Below are 18,964 nucleotides of genomic sequence, written 5' to 3' on the forward strand. Positions count from 1 at the left end.
GAATGGTTCCGCATACTGTCCGCAAAAAAATAAAAACAGAACGGACATGCTAAAGGTTTATCTGCAGTCCTATGTAAAAAATAAATAAAAATTGTGCCCAATGACAAACTCAGCACTACTACACTCATAGTAAGGAATAACGCTGTAATATTTTGCATGTGGAGCCGCTCAGGGCTTTGGCGCAGATCCCACGCCTGGCAGAAGGACTGTTGTTTTGAACTTGAGATCCTCTGCTTTAGTAATCACACCTCCCTTAAGAGTCGAGTCCCCCATCCAGACAGAGGTGCAGGAACATTCCCTTATCCCCTACAAGGAAACATAAGAGGTACTGAGCGAGGCCTCGCCCCCAGCAGCCTGGACAGCTCTCAGGGATGGTGCCATTGGCTTGGGGCTGCAGGGGCAGGGCAGAGGAGGGGACAGCAGGCACACACACTGTTACATATAAACCTGCAGTCACCAGGCGGGCAGCTCAGTGGTACCAGGTTATAGCTGCCATCCTTGTGCTGTGGACCCTTCCTGCTGCACCATGTCTCTCATTCCAAATCTCATGCTCTTGACACTTTCCCTTGTTGTTGGGGACTTCTTTTACTCAGTGGACGGCTGCACGTGTGCCCCCAGCCACCCCCAGGATGCCTTCTGCAACTCCGACATAGGTAAGTGCCATACATTTATTACTGTTGATACCTGGAGATGGATGAATGGAGTCTAAGGAGCCAAATCAAGCTCAATGCCAGGTTGATACCAGTAGGGCACTGCTTTTTTTTAGGACTCAATGGAACTGTTTCAAATTGGGGCGTCACTTTCATACGATATATATGTAATGCATAGCTTAGAAGTTTGTGAAGTTTTTACGTAACTTTTCCGTGTTTTCTGTGCGGTTGAATGTCAGCTAGTGTTCTCTGTTATCAGACACTTCAGACTAGGGGCAGATGTGAGTGTAAAAAGTTCCAAAAAAACCTCCCTGCCCCCCATGATCACTACTAGAAGTCCCATATCTCCAGAGCGTGGCAGGTATCAGCCGCTCCTGCATTATTCTAAGCTGCTGGTATTAGGGGCAGTGGCCCTTTAATAGCATATAGTAGGATGCCATGGAAGAGAGATGCTTCACCCGCTGCCTGGGGTATGGCGACTCTGTGTGGGTGTTTGGGAACTTGTCTCCAGCACTCTTGCACTGGGGCGTATTTTTTATATCATCCAAGTATAGCAGAGCTCAGTTTGTCATCTCTGAGGCTGGAGTGTAATAATGTAGCGGCTTTACCTACAACACACCTCACAAATTCAACTCTGCTGCGTTTGTCAAGCTCGACCCGCCTCCATCCGACAAAGCCAGATTTCCTCCGTTTGATAAAGTCACCTTTACTGCAAACTTAACAGCGTGCCATCTGACAAACTCAACTCAGCTATGAAGTATTTGGGCAATATACTGGAAGTGGGGATAATTCCGGTTTGCACACCTTAGTAGCAGGCCTAGCTGGAGAACTACAGGTCCCAGCACGTCTTGCAGTCTGCATGCCACCTAAGGGCGCTCCGCAGGTTACCTGTGGATCTCTATGATAACTTTTTGTCAGTTTGGTAAAGCTGGAGCTGCCGCCAAGCTGTCCCAGACCCCTGAATGGCCATAGCCGTCATCACCTGTGTAAATCCAGGACATAAAAACTCCAAGTGCACCCCATCATTTGTCTGTGGTGCCATGCAGGGCAGGAGCGAAGGGTTAATGAAAGAAGTTTCCTTCCACCCTGCTCTGTAATCACACAGCACTTCCTCAAGGCTTTGCCTGTGGTTTCTTCAAAAACCTCTATTAACGCCAAGTGCTGGGTGTACAGCAGAAGCGAGACTGTGATATCAGGCTCTGCAGGGCGCGCTATCGCTTTAAGGGGCTCACTCTTAGGGTCCATTCACACGTCCGTTTTTTCTTTCCTGATCTGTTCCGTTTTTTCAGGAACAGATCAGGACCAGATCTGGACCCATTCATTTTCAATGGGTCCTGGAAAAAATCGGACAGCACAATGTGTGCTGTCCGTTTCCGTTGTTCCGTTCCGCATGTCCGTTTAAATATAAAACATGTCCTATTCTTGTCCTGAAAAATCGGATCCTGGTACAATACAAAGTCAATGGATCCGCAAAAAACGGATGACATTCGGATGTCATTCCGTATGTCATCCGTTATTTGAGGATTCCGTTCCTGGAAACACATAACAAATTTTTATTTTATTTTTTTTTTCAATTTTTTTTCAAAGAAATCCAAACAACTTTGTTTGATTATTGAAATGTATACATGTTTCCGTTTTTTGCGGATCCGCAAAAAACGGATGACATACGGATGACATACGGAAACATTTTCAGGAACAACGGATCCGCAAAAAACGGACCGTTTTTCAGGATGAAAAAAAACAGGACGTGTGAATGGACCCTTACATGCCCCTTTCTCTCTTTTTAATAGGGGGTAGAATTCTTCAGTCACTTATGGATGGGGCTGGATGCCCACCGATATTGATGGGCACTGTGATTTACCAGCATGTGGTGACAAGTCATATAGCACACATGTAGTGCTTAAAGGGGTTCTCCGGGTTTTATACTGAGGGTTCTCCTACTAGTACCCGAGAGGAGGTTCTAAGAAGCTTACCTGCAAACTGAGGGCTGGACCCCTCTAAGGACTGCATGCCAACCAACGGGATGTTCTCCTTAAGGCCACCTGCACATGTTGGGGGGAATACGTGCAGGTTTTTCTGTGCGGATTCCCGTGTGGGAAAAACCGTAGCGTGGTACAGTACCAGCAAAGTGTATGAGATTACACAAATCTCACGTACACTTTGCAGATTATTTCTGCGCAGAAATTAACCTGCTGCATGGATTTCCAAATCCGCGGCAAGTCAATTCCGTTTGCGGTTTTAGCTGTAGATTTCACCCTTTTCCAATGAAGGGTGCGATTTGCGGCAAAAACTGCATCAAATCTGCACCAAAAACTGCTGTTAGAAATTACGGACTTTGGTGCTGATATGTTGTAGAAACGCACAGAAATCGCCATGGAAACTCGTGCAGATCTTATGTGCGTTCACCTGCCTAAGGGTACCTGCACATGGTGCGGATTAGGTAATTTTTTTTTACACGCAGATTTTTATGTGGAAAAACCACAGCGTAAGTCCTGCACACGACCGTTCCGTTTTTTGCGGTCCGCAAATTGTGAAGCCGCCTGTGGTCCTTCCGCAATTTGCGAAACGGAACAGGCTGCCCATTGTAGAAATGTCTATTCTTGTCCGCAAAACGGACAAGAATAGGACATGTTATATTTTTTTGGCGGGGCCGCATAACTGAGCAACGGATGCGAACAGCACACAGAGTGCTGTCCGCATCTTTTGCGGCCCCATTGAAGTGAATGGGTCCGCACCCGAGCCGCAAAAACTGCGGCTCAGATGCGGACCAGGAAAACGGTCATGTGCATGAGGCCTAATACAGGACCAGCAAAGTGTATGAGATTAGACAAACCTCATGTACACTTCGCTTTTTTTCTTGTGTTGCGTTTTTTGTGTGCAGATTTCACCCTTTTCAATGGAATGGTGAGATCTGCGGAAAATCTGCATCAGATCCGCACCAAAAAAACGCATAAAAAATGTGCCAAAACTGCAATAAATAGTGTGGATTTATGTGTGTGTTTTTTTTTGCACTTTTGGTGCAGATTTCTTGATCACAGATCAGTGTGCAGGCACCCATCAGTGGAGAGCTACTGTGAGGTGGTGTGTTCACAATGTCAAGTCTGCCACGAATGCCACAGCAGAAACCACGGCCGTTTCTGCCGTGGAATTCGCAGCAGACTTTGACATCGTGAACATACCCTTAGGTTGTCACTTGTCACCTCACAGGTGGTTTTTCACTTTGAAATGCTGTAGTCCCACTCTGTTTAGCGCCACTGAATGGCGCTACACCGCGAGCAGACTGCTAACGCGGTCTCGAAACCCGCACATAATAAATCGTCAGCCACATGAAAACAACGGGAGGTGGTTTCAGCACCGATACCGCGTGGTTTCTGCGCAGAATCTGAGCTGAAATCCATTACAAAAACTTGCCGTGTAAATATCCCCTAAGGGGATGTTTACACTGTATTTGCGGAATTTTATCAAGGACAACCATGCCGAAATTTCACCAAAAAAGTGCATTCTTTGTGCCGCCTCCCTTTCATTTCAATGGGAGGCACCGCTGAAGATCGCAGTGTGACGGTATAAAGCGGTGGCAGCGCTGAGGACAGACATGTCCCTTCTCAGCGCAGCCGCGACTTTAAGCTGCTGTTCCGTGATCCTCAGTGCTGCTTCTCATTGAAATGAATGGTAGGCAGAAAACAGCTAGAAAACCACGTGGCCGCTGGCAAAATCAAATTGAGGGCGTCTACGCCAAAATTCCACTGGAAAAGAAAAACGCAGTGTGAACATCCTCTGAGAGTTCCTAAATGCAGCTTGGGCGGTCGCATAGAAAGCTTTGCAGGGTATTATCTCAGGGCCAGAGGCAAGTGCTGGACATGGGGGCTATTCCACTTTGTACTGAAGTTCCTATAATAAACATTATTGGGGGGGTCACATAGCAACCAATCAGATTTCACCTTTTATTTTCCAAAGGCGCTGTGAAAAATGAAAGGTGGAATCTGATTGGTTGCTATGGGCAACTAAGCCCGTTCTACTTTACACCAGTTTGATGAATGACCCCCATATGTATGCAGAGTCATGGTCTCCCATTATATTATGGATACCGGGAGTTGTAGTCATAGAGGCACATTTAGGCTTTTTACGCCGGTCTCTGTTTTCCACTCTGCCGTTGATACGTCTAATTCATGACACGCCCCTGCCCTCGTCACGCCCAACTGGCCGACACAGCGCAAAACCGGCCGTGCGATAAAATATTGTTGCTCGGCCGGAGAGATAAGGCGACTTGCGACTCTTTTTATGTCTAAAACAGTCACAAGTCCCCTTGATAAATAACCCCCATCGTCTTCCACAGTCATACTACTATGCCCTATGTATGAGGACGGCACTGTGCGTTGTATCCTAAGTTCAGATGGCAGATGGTGCCTGGTCTCAGCTTCCAGCATTTTGGCTTCATCTATTTTTGGTAGTCTGTTGACCTCCATTCTGAGATATGTTCACACTGCGGTCGCATCGGAGAATGCAGCGCAGGTCACAGCTTCATGGATGATTTCAAACCATCTGCCAGTATAGGGGTCACCTCTGATCACTGTTTTATAGATTATGTATAGATTTCAGAAACATATTAAATCTATGACATTCTAGTACCGATCCCGAATTACAGCCTGAATATACTCCAGAGCTGCATTCACAATTCAGTTGCTGGCTTTTGTGGTCACACACACCTCTCAAAGCTTAGGTGAGTGTTTTTTCCTATGTCAGATGACTATACAGTGCTTGGCGTGAGGCTTCATGCACATGGCCGCATCTGTTTTTCTGTCCATGAGCAACGTATCCGTAAAATACAGATACCTTCCTTGTGCATTCCATGAATAGAAAGGGCTATTTCTGTCCACAATACGGACCAGAATAGGACTTGCTCTATAGTTTTTGAAAAGGCCACGCGGCTCCTCCGAAAAATGTGGATGTGTGCATGACCCCATAGAAATGATCGAGTCAGTGGGCTATCCGCAGAAACTGAGCATAGCACAAGGATGAAAAATATGGTTGTGTCCATGAAGCCTTTGGGTACCTGCACACAGATGCGGGTAAACGGATTTCCGTGTGGATTTATGTGCGACCAACAGGTCCCTCTAGTCAAAAGTGGCCACTAGACCCTCAGGGGGTAGCACTCACTTCCCTTCCCTCACAATACAGATCTATTAGAATAGTTATTGGTTTTCGTCTAAACCAAGTAAATAGTGCCATATTCCTAAGGCGGCACACGGCCATTGTTTTGGTCCGCATCCGAGCTGCCGTTTTGGCGGCTCGGATGCGGACCCATTCACTTCAATGGGGCCGCAAAAGATGCGGACAGCACTCTGTGTGCTGTCCGTATCCGTTGCTCCTTTCCGTGGCCCCTCAAAAAAAAAAAATATAACATCTCCTATTCTTGTCTGCGCTTTGCGGACAAGAATAGGCATTTATATTAAAAGCTGACCATGCCATTCCGAAAATTGCAGAACGCACACAGACGCCATCCGTGTTTTGCGGATCCGCAATTTGCAGACCGCAAAACACACCACGGTCGTGTGCATGAGGCCTAAGACCTCATACACACGAGCGTATTTTGTTTCCGTGTCCGTTCCGTTTGGTTTTTTTTGCGGATAGGATGCAGACCCATTCATTTCAATGGGTCCGCAAAAATTGCTGATCCGCATCCGTATGTCCGTTCATTGGCCTCGCCTAAAAAATATAACCTGTCCTATTCCTGCCCGTTTTAGGCATTATTACAATGGATCCACCAAAAAAAACTGATGGCATACGGATGTCATCAGTTTTATTTTTTTGCGGCTCCACAATTTGCGGCCCGCAAAACGCATACAGTCGTGTGCATATAGCCTAAATCTTGGAATTTTAGGAGCAAGTACCTACAGTTTGTATCTCTAGTCATCCGGACAGGTACATGACGAAGGGGTTAAACAACATTATGGATTCATTATAAATACTCGGCAAACAGCTGTGGTTTATACTGTGAACAGATGGACGGGGCGACAGGTGCTTGGTCATCTATGGTGGCCCTGGACCCTACATTACTGCACTGCATTTAGGAAGGGGTGTTCAGTAAGACTGTAGCAGACTGGTGGCCTGTGACCAGTGCGCCGTGCCTCCTCCGTTGTGATACTACAACTCTCAGTAGGCTCTAATAATAGCTTGTCAGGAAGTGTAGTTTCACAACAGCTGGAGAGCGACAGGTTGAGTGTGTTGGGCTCCTTTAAGACTTTCCGCGAGCCCTGGTCTCCTCTGCTGAGGGTGTGTCACATGGAAAGTTCAGGAATGAGAGAGAACGAGAAATAGTGGGGCGAGAGAGGGCGAGAAAGTCATAAAGGGGAAAGTGTGACTAGAAAATCAGAGGTGAGAGAGTGATGGAAGTGTGAGGGTGATATTTTATAGTAGAGTATTTTGAGGCATTGTGCATTTTTTATGGCTGTTTTTGCTGTTTTTTTTAGGCTGATGGAAGACTATGGGAATTTTTTGCAGCACAAACATGCATGTTTTTATTTTTTCATGGTTTTTTTTGACACAAGTTTTTGTTTCGGTCAATAGCTTTTTTCTAGGGATGAGCGAATCGACTTCAGATGTTTCATCCGAAGCTGATTCGCTCATCCCTACTTTTTCAGTGCTCTGGGTATGGTCTTTTTCCCCTCAATCTTTGGCGAGTGAGTGTGTTGCTTTTTACAGGCTGTTTGGATATTTTTTTAATTTAATTTTTTATTGTATTTTTGAATACTGCTGTACAGAGGAAGTTACAGGGGAGTACAAACTTTCCTACATAAAAATGCAAGGCATGCAAAAAACTTCAATAAAAACCGCCTGTGCGCAAACACAATGGGGGCCATTTATTAACATCCTTATGTGTTTGGCAAGATGACTTTTTGCAACTTCTTAAACAGCTGTGGGATAATATTTTATCGCATGGGAGTTTTTATGCCTTCCTCGCTGGCAAATTGACCAACATTTATGCCTGGAAACATGGAGAGGAGCAGTTTTTTTTTTTTTATTCCAGGCAAATGGCCTGCCGGAGGTGCATCTAATTTATGACAAACCTCATCATAAATTATGCGCATCCTCAGGCAGCGCAGGGAGGAATCAAAGACAGGTATAAAACACAGGTCTTTGTTAATGACCCCTAGTATTTGGCCAAAAATGCCACATAAACATAACAAAAAAAAAAAAAAAGTGCTACAAAAAATGCTGCACAAGGTGGAAAAAGAGCACACAAAAGACTTTGGGGGAGATTTCTCAAACTGGTGTAAAGGAAAACTGATGTAATTCAGATTCCACCTTTCATTTTCAAGAGGAGGTGGAATCTGATTGGTTGCTATGGGCAATTGAGACACCAGTTTTGATAAACCTACCCCTTTGTATGGCAGCAACATAAAAGAGGAGCTGGAGTGGGGGAAAGTGGGAATAACCTAACATTCAGAGAGGTGATAAAGGGGTAATAGAAAAAAACTAGGTTAGTAAGGCCTCATGCACACGACCGTTGTTTGGGTCCGCAATCCGAGCCGCCGTTTTGGCGGCTCGGATGTGGACCCATTTATTTCAATGGGGCCGCAAAAGATGGGGACAGCACTTCGTGTGCTGTCCGCAGCCCCAATAAAAAAAATTAACATGTCCTATTCTTGTCCACGGTTTGCGGACAAGAATATGCATTTATATTGCCCGTTCCATTCCGCAAATTGCGAAAGGCAACACGTGCGCCTTCCGTTTTTAGAGGGAGGAAAGAAATATGGCAAATGGATGAGTGAGGGAAGTAAAAGTGGTGATAGGATCGTGGAAAGAAAGTAATAGGATGACAAGGAGGGAAGGGAAAAGTAATGAGGATCATCTCGTATTGGATGAGAGGACAAGCTGATGAGACTAATGGGTGACAGTAGGAAAGGGGCGATAGGGTAAGGGCTCATTCACACGACCGTGGTTTTGTTCAGCATTCGGGCTGCATTCACTTCAATGGGGCCGCAAAAGATGCGGATAGCACTCCGTGTGTTGTCCGCATCCGTTGCTCCGTTCCGTGGCCCCCCAAAAATTATGAGTCATGTCCTATTCTTGTCCGTTTTGTGTTTTTTCTATAAAGGGACGTCCGTTCCATTCCGCAAATTGCGGAAAGCACAAATGGTGGCGAAAATGATTCTAACCTTTACCCCTGTATTGCGGTGTATATATGTGTGTGTGTGTGTGTATATATGTATATATATATATATATATATATATATATATATATATATATATATCTATCCATAGTCTGTGTAGTGCCCCCTTTCCCGCTCCTCTGTCTTTCAGCAGTGAGATCGGAGTAATTCTCACCAATCAGGACATGGGGGCCGCAGGGACACGGTGACAGCACACCTGACTGCTGGCGCAGCATTAGGAAGTTAAGTGGTAAGATGTCTTTTTAAAACCAAGGAGGAAATGAAATCGCGTAGATGGCCGACCGGAGTTCTCACATATATAATTGGTCTGGCAGCTGATGTAATGATTAAAGAAAATCTGTCATGGCAGAAAGACTCCGCTGCATGTGAAATTTAATCTGCCTGGGTTCTTGCAGGATTTCCTGACTTTTTTTTTTTTGTGATACCAAACAGTTGAGCCACATTTTATGTGAATTACACAAAAAATAGGAGTAAAAGTCATGCACTCTATGTGGGCACTCTATGCACTACTTTTTGGGACTCTGTAGCGCATGAGAGGCTGGCACTCAATGTCCACACTGGTGACTATGGATTTGGAATCTGGGTGAACTAATAATAAGAACCAGAAATGGTAAGTCGTGTGGATAGATGGGCAAGTAGTTTCAAGGGGGTGTGCGTTTGGGCTTCACCCCGTTTTATGCCACACATATCCAAAAAGTTGCTTGATGGGGTCTGATTGCTGAAATCTGTATACCCGTGGTAATCAATGGACATCCATGAGTGTCCTTGTGCTGAGAGCTTGGCTGAAGGTGGCTGGTGGACTTGGGGTAAAGAGGTCATCCTAAAGAAGTTATCAGAACTTGAGAATTTTATGAACTGTAGTGTTCACCAAGTTGTCATAACCTTTTTATTTGTTTTTGGGAGAGGGGGTCCGTAACAATCCTTCCGGGAAAGAAAGTCTTATGCTGCCTGTTTATGTAAGACTCCAGTCAGAATTGTGACTGAAGAACAGACTGGAACTGACTATTTTTTTCTCCTGACATTGCAGGGTTCCCGCAGGTTCTCTAACAAAACTCACTAACACACAAACTCCCAGAACAAAACCTCAGTTGTTGCCATCACAACAAGCTCCATAAAAGAACCCCACCGCCACCCACCCGCTGCAAAAAAAAGACATTCAACAAAACAATGGCTTCCAAAGTGAATGTGTGAGCCGGACTCTTAGCAAAGGGGGGCAAATAGAAGGACCCTGAAGTATTATCTATATAAGTCCATGAAAGGAAAGGGGATACTTGGAACTGAGGAGACTGGGTTACAGAACTACACCAACAAATTCCATTCTTAGCCAATCAGACAGAGGTCATATGATACTTCCCAGGAAGAGTCAAGAGTCTTGCTTGTACAGGTGGCCATACACAATACATAGGAGTAGCTTGATAGTTGAACAAGCGTTGCACAAATGACTGGTGAACAATCACTACGTTGACTTAGCCTTGCGCTTTTTAGTCCATGTTGTCCATTACAATCATTCAAACTGGTCATACATGTTGCCCTGTCTCATACTGCACAATGACTTTCACAAAATTGCCAAGTTTGACCAAGCATGCATGTGTACTGAATGGAGTTGATACGAGTGGAGGAAGGGACACCAGCTCTAAAGACATTTCTGTCTCACAAAAGTGATTGTCACTCTTCATTCTAAGCTGAATATAGTTGCTGCAGTGTTACCAACCACATTAATACCCCCCCCATGGGCAAGAATAGGAACAAATGCTAAAATTTGTATACTCTCAAATACTGAGTGCAAACTTTTTGGGTATGCAGTCTAATTTTGTTCTATGCACAGTATTTCTCTAGAAGTATCATTGCCGAGGGCAAGGATATTGCTTTGTGATGAAACTCACGAGTAGCGGCCACAACTAATGGCAAGGTGAGGACTAAACCTTTTATTCCAACAATTATATTTCACACCAAGACCAAAGCTAGCCAATCGAGAGGTCTTCTAAAGACATGCTATTGTAGCTATATCTGTTCCAATAGGATAGCCTTTACAGCTGCTCCATTCCGTAGTTCAGAAAAACTGAGTGTGATGGTCACCCAGCTCTCCTGGATTAGTGAATGGCCACATTTGGTTGAATGAGGTCCTTTAGTACAACAGAAAGCTAATTACTACAAAGGACAGGGTCTTGTTCTGGGAAAACGAGCGCATACACAAAATCTTCCACGTATACTGCACAGAGGTCCATTATTTTCTGAAGTGGGTATACCAAATTTGGACATTTATGGCCTGTCCACGGGTTATGCCATTAGTGCCTGAAAAGTGTGGGAAGGGGGTTCCCCAAATCTCAACCTGCCTCAGGTTGTCCTACTATTCTGTTAGCCATCCACAGGGACATCATGAGAAGCTCCAAGGCTTCAGAACTTCAAGCAAAATGCTCCTCATATCTCAGCATTCTGGAGTGTGACCGTGGGATACTGGGACTAGCAGCGCACTTCAGTGTTTAGTTATTGAGAGGAGTAATCCTTTAAATTCCACATCTCTGGTACACCATAGAGTATCCATTAGAGTCAAGATAATACAAGTTTTCTTAGCTGTGTTGAACATACTATGTAGAATGGGAGGAGGGTGGCTATTCTGTAGCATGATGTATGCGTGTGTGACCTCAGGAAGTAGGTGAATGGCACAAGTGCAATTGTTCACCTCCTGGAACGCCCTTTACTCCAGCTTTATGGGCAGTGCGGGAGTCATTAATCATTTGGAGGGGTTATAATGCATAAGACCACCAAAGCATATGTCAACCCACAGGGTCCACCCAGCTCTCTACACAAAGGCAGCATGACTTTATCAGATGTACATGTTTCTTCTTTGAAAAGGAACTGACCCTGAAGGCCTAAAATAAACCAAACACTAGGTGGAGAGGCTTGATGTAGTCTGCTGCCACAGGGGTTGTCTGCCACCCAGCTGTCCCTGGCACCTGAACTGCAGATTTGTTGGCATAATGGTAGATGATCTGCTGCTCAGGGTCCTGGGAAGGTGAAGTGACAACTCTTGTGAGACCGGTAACAGTGACTACAGTATATTGGATATCAATGTGAATGACCAATATTGAGAGAAGTTATAATCCCTCATTAGCACTAAACCTTGAGTCTTGTGGAAAGTAGGGGAGCCCCTGTAGTCATAGAGATTGGGAGTTGAATATTCTTTAAGATGTAGTCGCCTACATAAAATGGGGATAACAATATGGGGTCAATGATACCTTCAAGGAGCTGGATAAGTTTCTAGCCTACTGTATTTTATTATCATTATTGATATAAAAAAGTTAGTTTGTATTATACTCCAGAGCGGCACTCACTATTCTGCTGTGCAAGCTCTGTGCTGACATTGAACAAGCAGGGAATGATTGGATATTTCAGACCTGTCCCGGCAGAATTGTGCATGCAGCTCTGGAGTATAATAAAGGCTGTAAATCAGGATTAGTACACAGTGGCCGTAGACTATATAAAAAAAATAATATCTCAGGCTCTTGACTGTAGATTGCAAGCTCTAAGAACAATATCCTGAAGTGTGCATGGGTAGAGTGTACTTTTTGTAAAAGTCATTTTAAAAGCATGTATTAAATGGTGTTTCCAGGTTCAATAAACTGTCTTGTCTTTGGCACCAAAAAAGAATAAAATGTTAAGAGTCCAGGAATGTAGAGAGTCTTAATGTCTTTAGTGAGGAATGTGGAATACCAGCGTCGTGAGTCAGCTCGCAATCTACTTACAGCAGGAATTCTGTCCCCAGGGGAGTCTTAAAGTGGCTTGTCACTGGTAGCTGTGTACTTAACCTTCGCTAAGGGTCACTTTAAGGCCTCCTGTATACCTTGCACCCTAAGGTTCTCCTCAGCCCAAGTTCAAGTGTCTATCATTAACCCTATGACCAAACAGTCAATGGGAGTCGCATCAATTTCTACCTGTGGTAAAAAAACAAGACTTCATGGAGCTTTGCACTAAAAGAAGGAAGCCTAGTCTATAGGATATGCTCTAATGGGGCAGGAATATAAAGAAGCTAAAGGGGCAATTGCACCTCTTTAAACATCCTCCAGAGTGGGTATTCACAACATTACTGCATGGCACAAACTATTGTATTATTTGGGCGCTTTATGGCACTATATTTTGAGGTCTCCATATGGCCAATGTTAAGTGAGCACAATGTGCATTACTATTTACTGGTAAATACTGTATTCTCTATCATGTGCTTACTGTATGGAACTGTTATGAGAGTACACTATGTCAGTATTATTTGGGCACAGTATTGGAGTATTTTTTGGGGGCACTGGTATGTGTTCACTTTTGCGTTGCCATTGTGCAATTGTAGCAAACTTTCCGTAGTGGTTCTTTTTAGATGTGAACATGAATGCTCCTATTCACTGACAGCAAAGAGAGCTCTTAAAGTTGCATGACTTTTCATCATACACATACAAATAGTAACCCTATATCGGACTATATCTGTCAGCTACCAGATACCAACGACTGGCTATTGAGCAGCTTATATGCCAAATACCGCTTCCTGACAACTCCCCCGGGTGACCCATGTGAATGAGCTCCTCCTCTCCCTGAAAACCACCTGCACTCAGCGATATCCTCCATGACTGGCGTTGTCCGAGCCTGGATCCCATCAGCCTCAGGAAGTGTGTGAAAACCTTAGAAGAAGCTTTCCCGAAAAGTCAGCATTTTAATTAGCGACACTGGACATACAAATAAAGAGCTGCATGTTCTGTGCTCATGGGGGAGAGGTGTTACTTCGGGGGTTCCCCTTGGAGCACTTACAGGATGGGAGTATCATAATGATATTTCTTCCTGCTGTTTGTATGCCTCTTGTGTGATTTCTATACCATCTGTCAATCGTTCCTCATACGTCTTCCGCTTCAGCTGTACAGGGCGTAATTCTTACCAGAGGAAGACATATATCAGCACTTGGAAGCAATTGTCTGCATGGAGGAAACGGGGCGTCCATCTTATTCTCACATTCACGCAGATGTGATCCAGACATATGCACGGTTTTTGTCCCAATTTTTCCATTTTTATTTTCCTTGGATTATTATTTATTATTACTACATATAGTAATATTTCACACCCTGTACACTGTGGTGGTTATGTATGATGTAAAATGCGTTGTATGCCTGAACTGACATACCGACCAAAAAATATCTACAAAATGTTGCCTTTTTTTTTACACAAAAGTTTTGCCTGCTGCAGCTCTATACCTTCAGTATTTACAGTGGTGATCTACATTTTTCCTCCAAATTATCCTCTTTTAGTCGGACATTTTCCAGTTCTATCTTTATCTAAGAAAGCTGGGTGACAACCAATATGGCCCCTACTGCAGCTCCCACAGGACTTGTCACCCAGCTTTTCCAAAATACGGATTTGACTCACTAAAGGGACACTTCCATTAATCCCATATAATATTAAATAATAAGGCAGATTTGCTGTTCAGGATTCTTGAAATCTCTCATGAAACCTGTGCCCTTAGGTGCCTGTGACACCTGTCATGCGGCCAAATATGGCTGTGTAGTAATGCAGCTACTAGGAGTCATTTATGAACACTTTTACACCAGTATTTGGCGTAAAAAAAGAACTTGTAGAACCCTTCTTTTACGTTGTCCTCGCCACTTGGGAGTGCAGGGAGTGAATGAGCCTTCATCTCTGGCGAATTTACTATCCTTTAAAGAAGAATTAAAACCACTCCATTTAGGGGCTGGAGTAGTTTCCACTCCAGGCGCACAGACTGCCGGAGGTGCGCCTAATTTATGACCAGTCGCACGCCTCATCATAAATTAGGCAAATCCTCTGGCAGTGAGGGGGAAACAAAGACTAGCATAAAAAGCCAGTCTTTGTAAATGACCCCCATTGTACTATATGGGAACGGTCTCCTCCTGCTCATAGATTTCTGTTAGTTTAGCTAATGAAGCTGCATGAAGACAATGGAGGCATGATCGATCTGGTTTAATAAGTAAATGGTGAAAGTCCAGACCTCACACAGACATGTCACCCGCCTCAGATATACAAAGCGGGGGAGAAGAGAAAAAGAGGGAGGCAGCTGCCAATGGCAACTAGTCAGATCATTTCTTTCATTTTTAAATTGGCAATGGAAACATGTAAGCTGGATTCCGATTAGTTGCTACGGGCAATAGGTTAACTTTATGGGCCAGATATATCATTAGGCAGTGTCACTTTTGTGGAGTGGAAAAGTCGCAAAAAAGTCCCAAAGGCTAAAACTGCTCACAAATTTGCGACTTTTTTCTGCTCTGCACTATGCTCGCCAGTTTTCTGAAAGTGGGCGTGTTTTCGTGTGTAAATGAATCTCTAGACAGATTTACTATTGGGACTTTTTTAAAAAGTCGCAAAAAAGTCGCAACTTCACTCCAGTGAGGACCATGCTTATCTTATGAGACTTTTTAATAGAACATGCGACTTTTTCATAAAGATGTGCGACTTTTGTAAAGCTGCTTACTGACGGATAAACTGCTACCGTCAAACCACATTTATTACAGTCTTAAAGGGGCGATCATAAATCTGACTTGGCTAAAACTGACTTTAGCCATATGTGAAAGTGGAGTGAGCTGTCAGAGTCGTGATAAATCTGGCCCTATGTCTGCACCAGCGCCCACCCTGAGGAGAATAATGGCCTTCATCTGTCAACACTGCCTAACAGTAAGACTGTCAAAGTTGCCCATAGCAACCAATCAGAGCTCAGCTTTCATTTTTTAAGAGCCCTTTAGGAAATGAAAGCTGAGCTCTGATTGGTTGCTATGGGCAACTAAGACAGTTTTACTGAAAGTTTTAATAAATGCGGCCTAATGTCTGAATAATATCTGTTCACACTAGAATCTTAATGGAGCCGTGAAAGCCGTGACGTTTCAGAATCCTAATGACTGACTTATCATTGACTTAGGCCGCGTCCGAGGAAATTCTGTGTTTTATCCGTTAAGAATCTGTGTTTGGCTGTCCGAGAAAAATCTGTCTGTTTTATCTGTGAACAATTTGTGTTTGGTCTGTTTTTTGCCCTCCGTATGTCATCTGTATTCCAGGGACACTGCTATCAATGATCCGTGAAACGCTGACAGAACACAGACGGCAGCCATGTTCTGTTTCACTGACCCATAGGCTTCAATGGGCATGTTTGGTCTGCATCACAGACCAAAGTAGTGCGTGTCTCCGTGATTTTTCCACGGATCCACTGATGTGTGAGCGAACACACAAAAATCAACGGGTACATGCATTGTCCATGGAAAATGCAGATAGCACACGTCTGTTAAAAAACAGAATGCGAAATAGGCACTATAATGGGTCAGTCAGGTGTGGTCTGGTGTGCCTTTCTTGCCGTCGTCAAAATTACCAGAACTGCTATTGGAAAGTGCTGATATTCATGTCACATGACTACAGCATTTATGGCAGTAGAGAATTAGTCACTGTGGCCACGTATACTGCCCTATGACCAGGTCATGTGACTACAGTATGTAACATAGGTATGGGGTTATACTGGAGGTGTCCAGGGGGTAACGTGGGAACATTTTTAATAACAATACATTATTACTTATTTATATCGTGTTTGTATATCTTATATTATTCCTGGAATATTCCTGTCAAAAATAAAAACCCTTTTTTTTATAATATATAGTCTGGCAAATTGACATAGTCTACAGCAGATAGGTCAACGTGTATTTATTCATCTTTTATATTCTAGCCATATAGACAATGCTCCACTGTAGGGGGATATATTGGGGAGGGGGAGTGTTTCATTATCACATCCCCTCTCATGGTCTCACACACAGATCTCATGAGTTCGATGACCTCACTTCTTGTTATGTACCATTTCACACGTTACATTCAGACATCACACACAACACTGAAGACAGACAAGTGCCCACTCTTTAGGGCCCCTTCACATATATCCGGCAATCCTCCAGCATAAAGCGGAAAACACCGGAGGGGAACTGAAGCCAGAACTGATCCCATAGTTTTCTGTGGGATTGTTCTCATACATCTGGCGCATCAGTTGTGATACCGGATGTCAAATGGCACTGGACAGAAAAACCCCGAACATATACAGGGAGTGCAGAATTATTAGGCAAGTTGTATTTTTGAGGATTAATTTTATTATTGAACAACAACCATGTTCTCAATGAACCCAAAAAACTCATAAATATCAAAGCTGAATATTTTTGGAAGTAGTTTTTAGTTTGTTTTTAGTTTTAGCTATTTTAGGGGGATATCTGTGTGTGCAGGTGACTATTACTGTGCTTAATTATTAGGCAACTTAACAAAAAACAAATATATACCCATTTCAATTATTTATTTTTACCAGTGAAACCAATATAACATCTCAACATTCACAAATATACATTTCTGACATTCAAAAACAAATCAGTTACCAATATAGCCACCTTTCTTTGCAAGGACACTCAAAAGCCTGCCATCCATGGATTCTGTCAGTGTTTTGATCTGTTCACCATCAACATTGCGTGCAGCAGCAACCACAGCCTCCCAGACACTGTTCAGAGAGGTGTACTGTTTTCCCTCCTTGTAAATCTCACATTTGATGATGGACCACAGGTTCTCAATGGGGTTCAGATCAGGTGAACAAGGAGGCCATGTCATTAGATTTTCTTCTTTTATACCCTTTCTTGCCAGCCACGCTGTGGAGTACTTGGACGCGTGTGATGGAGCATTGTCCTGCATGAAAATCATGTTTTTCTTGAAGGATGCAGACTTCTTCCTGTACCACTGCTTGAAGAAGGTGTCTTCCAGAAACTGGCAGTAGGACTGGGAGTTGAGCTTGACTCCATCCTCAACCCGAAAAGGCCCCACAAGCTCATCTTTGATGATACCAGCCCAAACCAGTACTCCACCTCCACCTTGCTGGCGTCTGAGTCGGACTGGAGCTCTGTGCCCTTTACCAATCCAGCCACGGGCCCATCCATCTGGCCCATCAAGACTCACTCTCATTTCATCAGTCCATAAAACCTTAGAAAAATCAGTCTTGAGATATTTTTTTTGGCCCAGTCTTGACGTTTCAGCTTGTGTGTCTTGTTCAGTGGTGGTCGTCTTTCAGCCTTTCTTACCTTGACCATGTCTCTGAGTATTGCACACCTTGTGCTTTTGGGCACTCCAGTGATGTTGCAGCTCTGAAATATGGCCAAACTGGTGGCAAGTGGCATCTTGGCAGCTGCACGCTTGACTTTTCTCAGTTCATGGGCAGTTATTTTGCGCCTTGGTTTTTCCACACGCTTCTTGCGACCCTGTTGACTATTTTGAATGAAACGCTTGATTGTTCGATAATCACGCTTCAGAAGCTTTGCAATTTTAAGAGTGCTGCATCCCTCTGCAAGATATCTCACTATTTTTGACTTTTCTGAGCCTGTCAAGTCCTTCTTTTTGACCCATTTTGCCAAAGGAAAGGAAGTTGCCTAATAATTATGCACACCTGATATAGGGTGTTGATGTCATTAGACCACACCCCTTCTCATTACAGAGATGCACATCACCTAATATGCTTAATTGGTAGTAGGCTTTCGAGCCTATACAGCTTGGAGTAAGACAACATGCATAAAGAGGATGATGTGGTCAAAATACTCATTTGCCTAATAATTCTGCACTCCCTGTACACATATATCAGCTGTGTCCGGCTCTGGCATAAAACAATTGGCGGGCACAACTGATGGTTAAAGCGGGCCCCTGATTTATAAAAACCCACTGAAATCTGATTGGTTGCTTTGCTATAAGGTCTTGTCCGTTCCCTCTATCTCTGTAGTGAATCCAGGTCTGGACGACTGGAGGAAGCAGAATATCTCCTATATTCCGTAATTCGGCCCTGTTCACATTGCACAGTTTGCCTCTGGTTTATGCCATGGGTTTTCATTGTGAATGCCACAGACTTGCCCATGATTTAGCCCCATTAAATGGATTTAAACTGCAAACAGACATCTGCGACTGTATCCACTGGCGTCCATCTGGACATTATGCGGCTTTAAGCAGCGGCTGTGTGAAGTTCAGTGTGGCTTCAATTGAAGACAATGGCAGGCAGACTCAGCTTGGCTTCCGGTGGCTTTTTGGTGTGGAATTGGCGCCAAATTTTGCCGGCAAAAAGATTTCTGTGTGAATGAGGCCCTACGAAATTAT

The 18,964-nt window shown here is 44.0% G+C and overlaps 2 protein-coding genes across 3 annotated transcripts in view; one reads left to right on the top strand and one right to left on the bottom strand.

Annotated features, from left to right (window-relative positions):
* The window catches only part of SYN3 (synapsin III), a 333,478-nt gene that overhangs the window by 116,267 nt on the left and 198,247 nt on the right, over positions 1 to 18,964 (bottom strand). The gene's annotated exons all lie outside the window — the stretch shown is intronic.
* The window catches only part of TIMP3 (TIMP metallopeptidase inhibitor 3), a 36,065-nt gene continuing 17,542 nt past the window's right edge, over positions 442 to 18,964 (top strand). The window contains exon 1 of the mRNA XM_044281213.1: positions 442 to 653. Coding sequence (XP_044137148.1) covers positions 527 to 653 — 127 coding nt within the window. The 5' untranslated portion in view covers positions 442 to 526. The remainder of the gene's footprint in view (positions 654 to 18,964) is intronic.

This window comes from Bufo gargarizans, chromosome 2, assembly GCF_014858855.1.
Source record: "Bufo gargarizans isolate SCDJY-AF-19 chromosome 2, ASM1485885v1, whole genome shotgun sequence".
NCBI classification, from domain to species: Eukaryota; Metazoa; Chordata; class Amphibia; order Anura; family Bufonidae; genus Bufo; species Bufo gargarizans.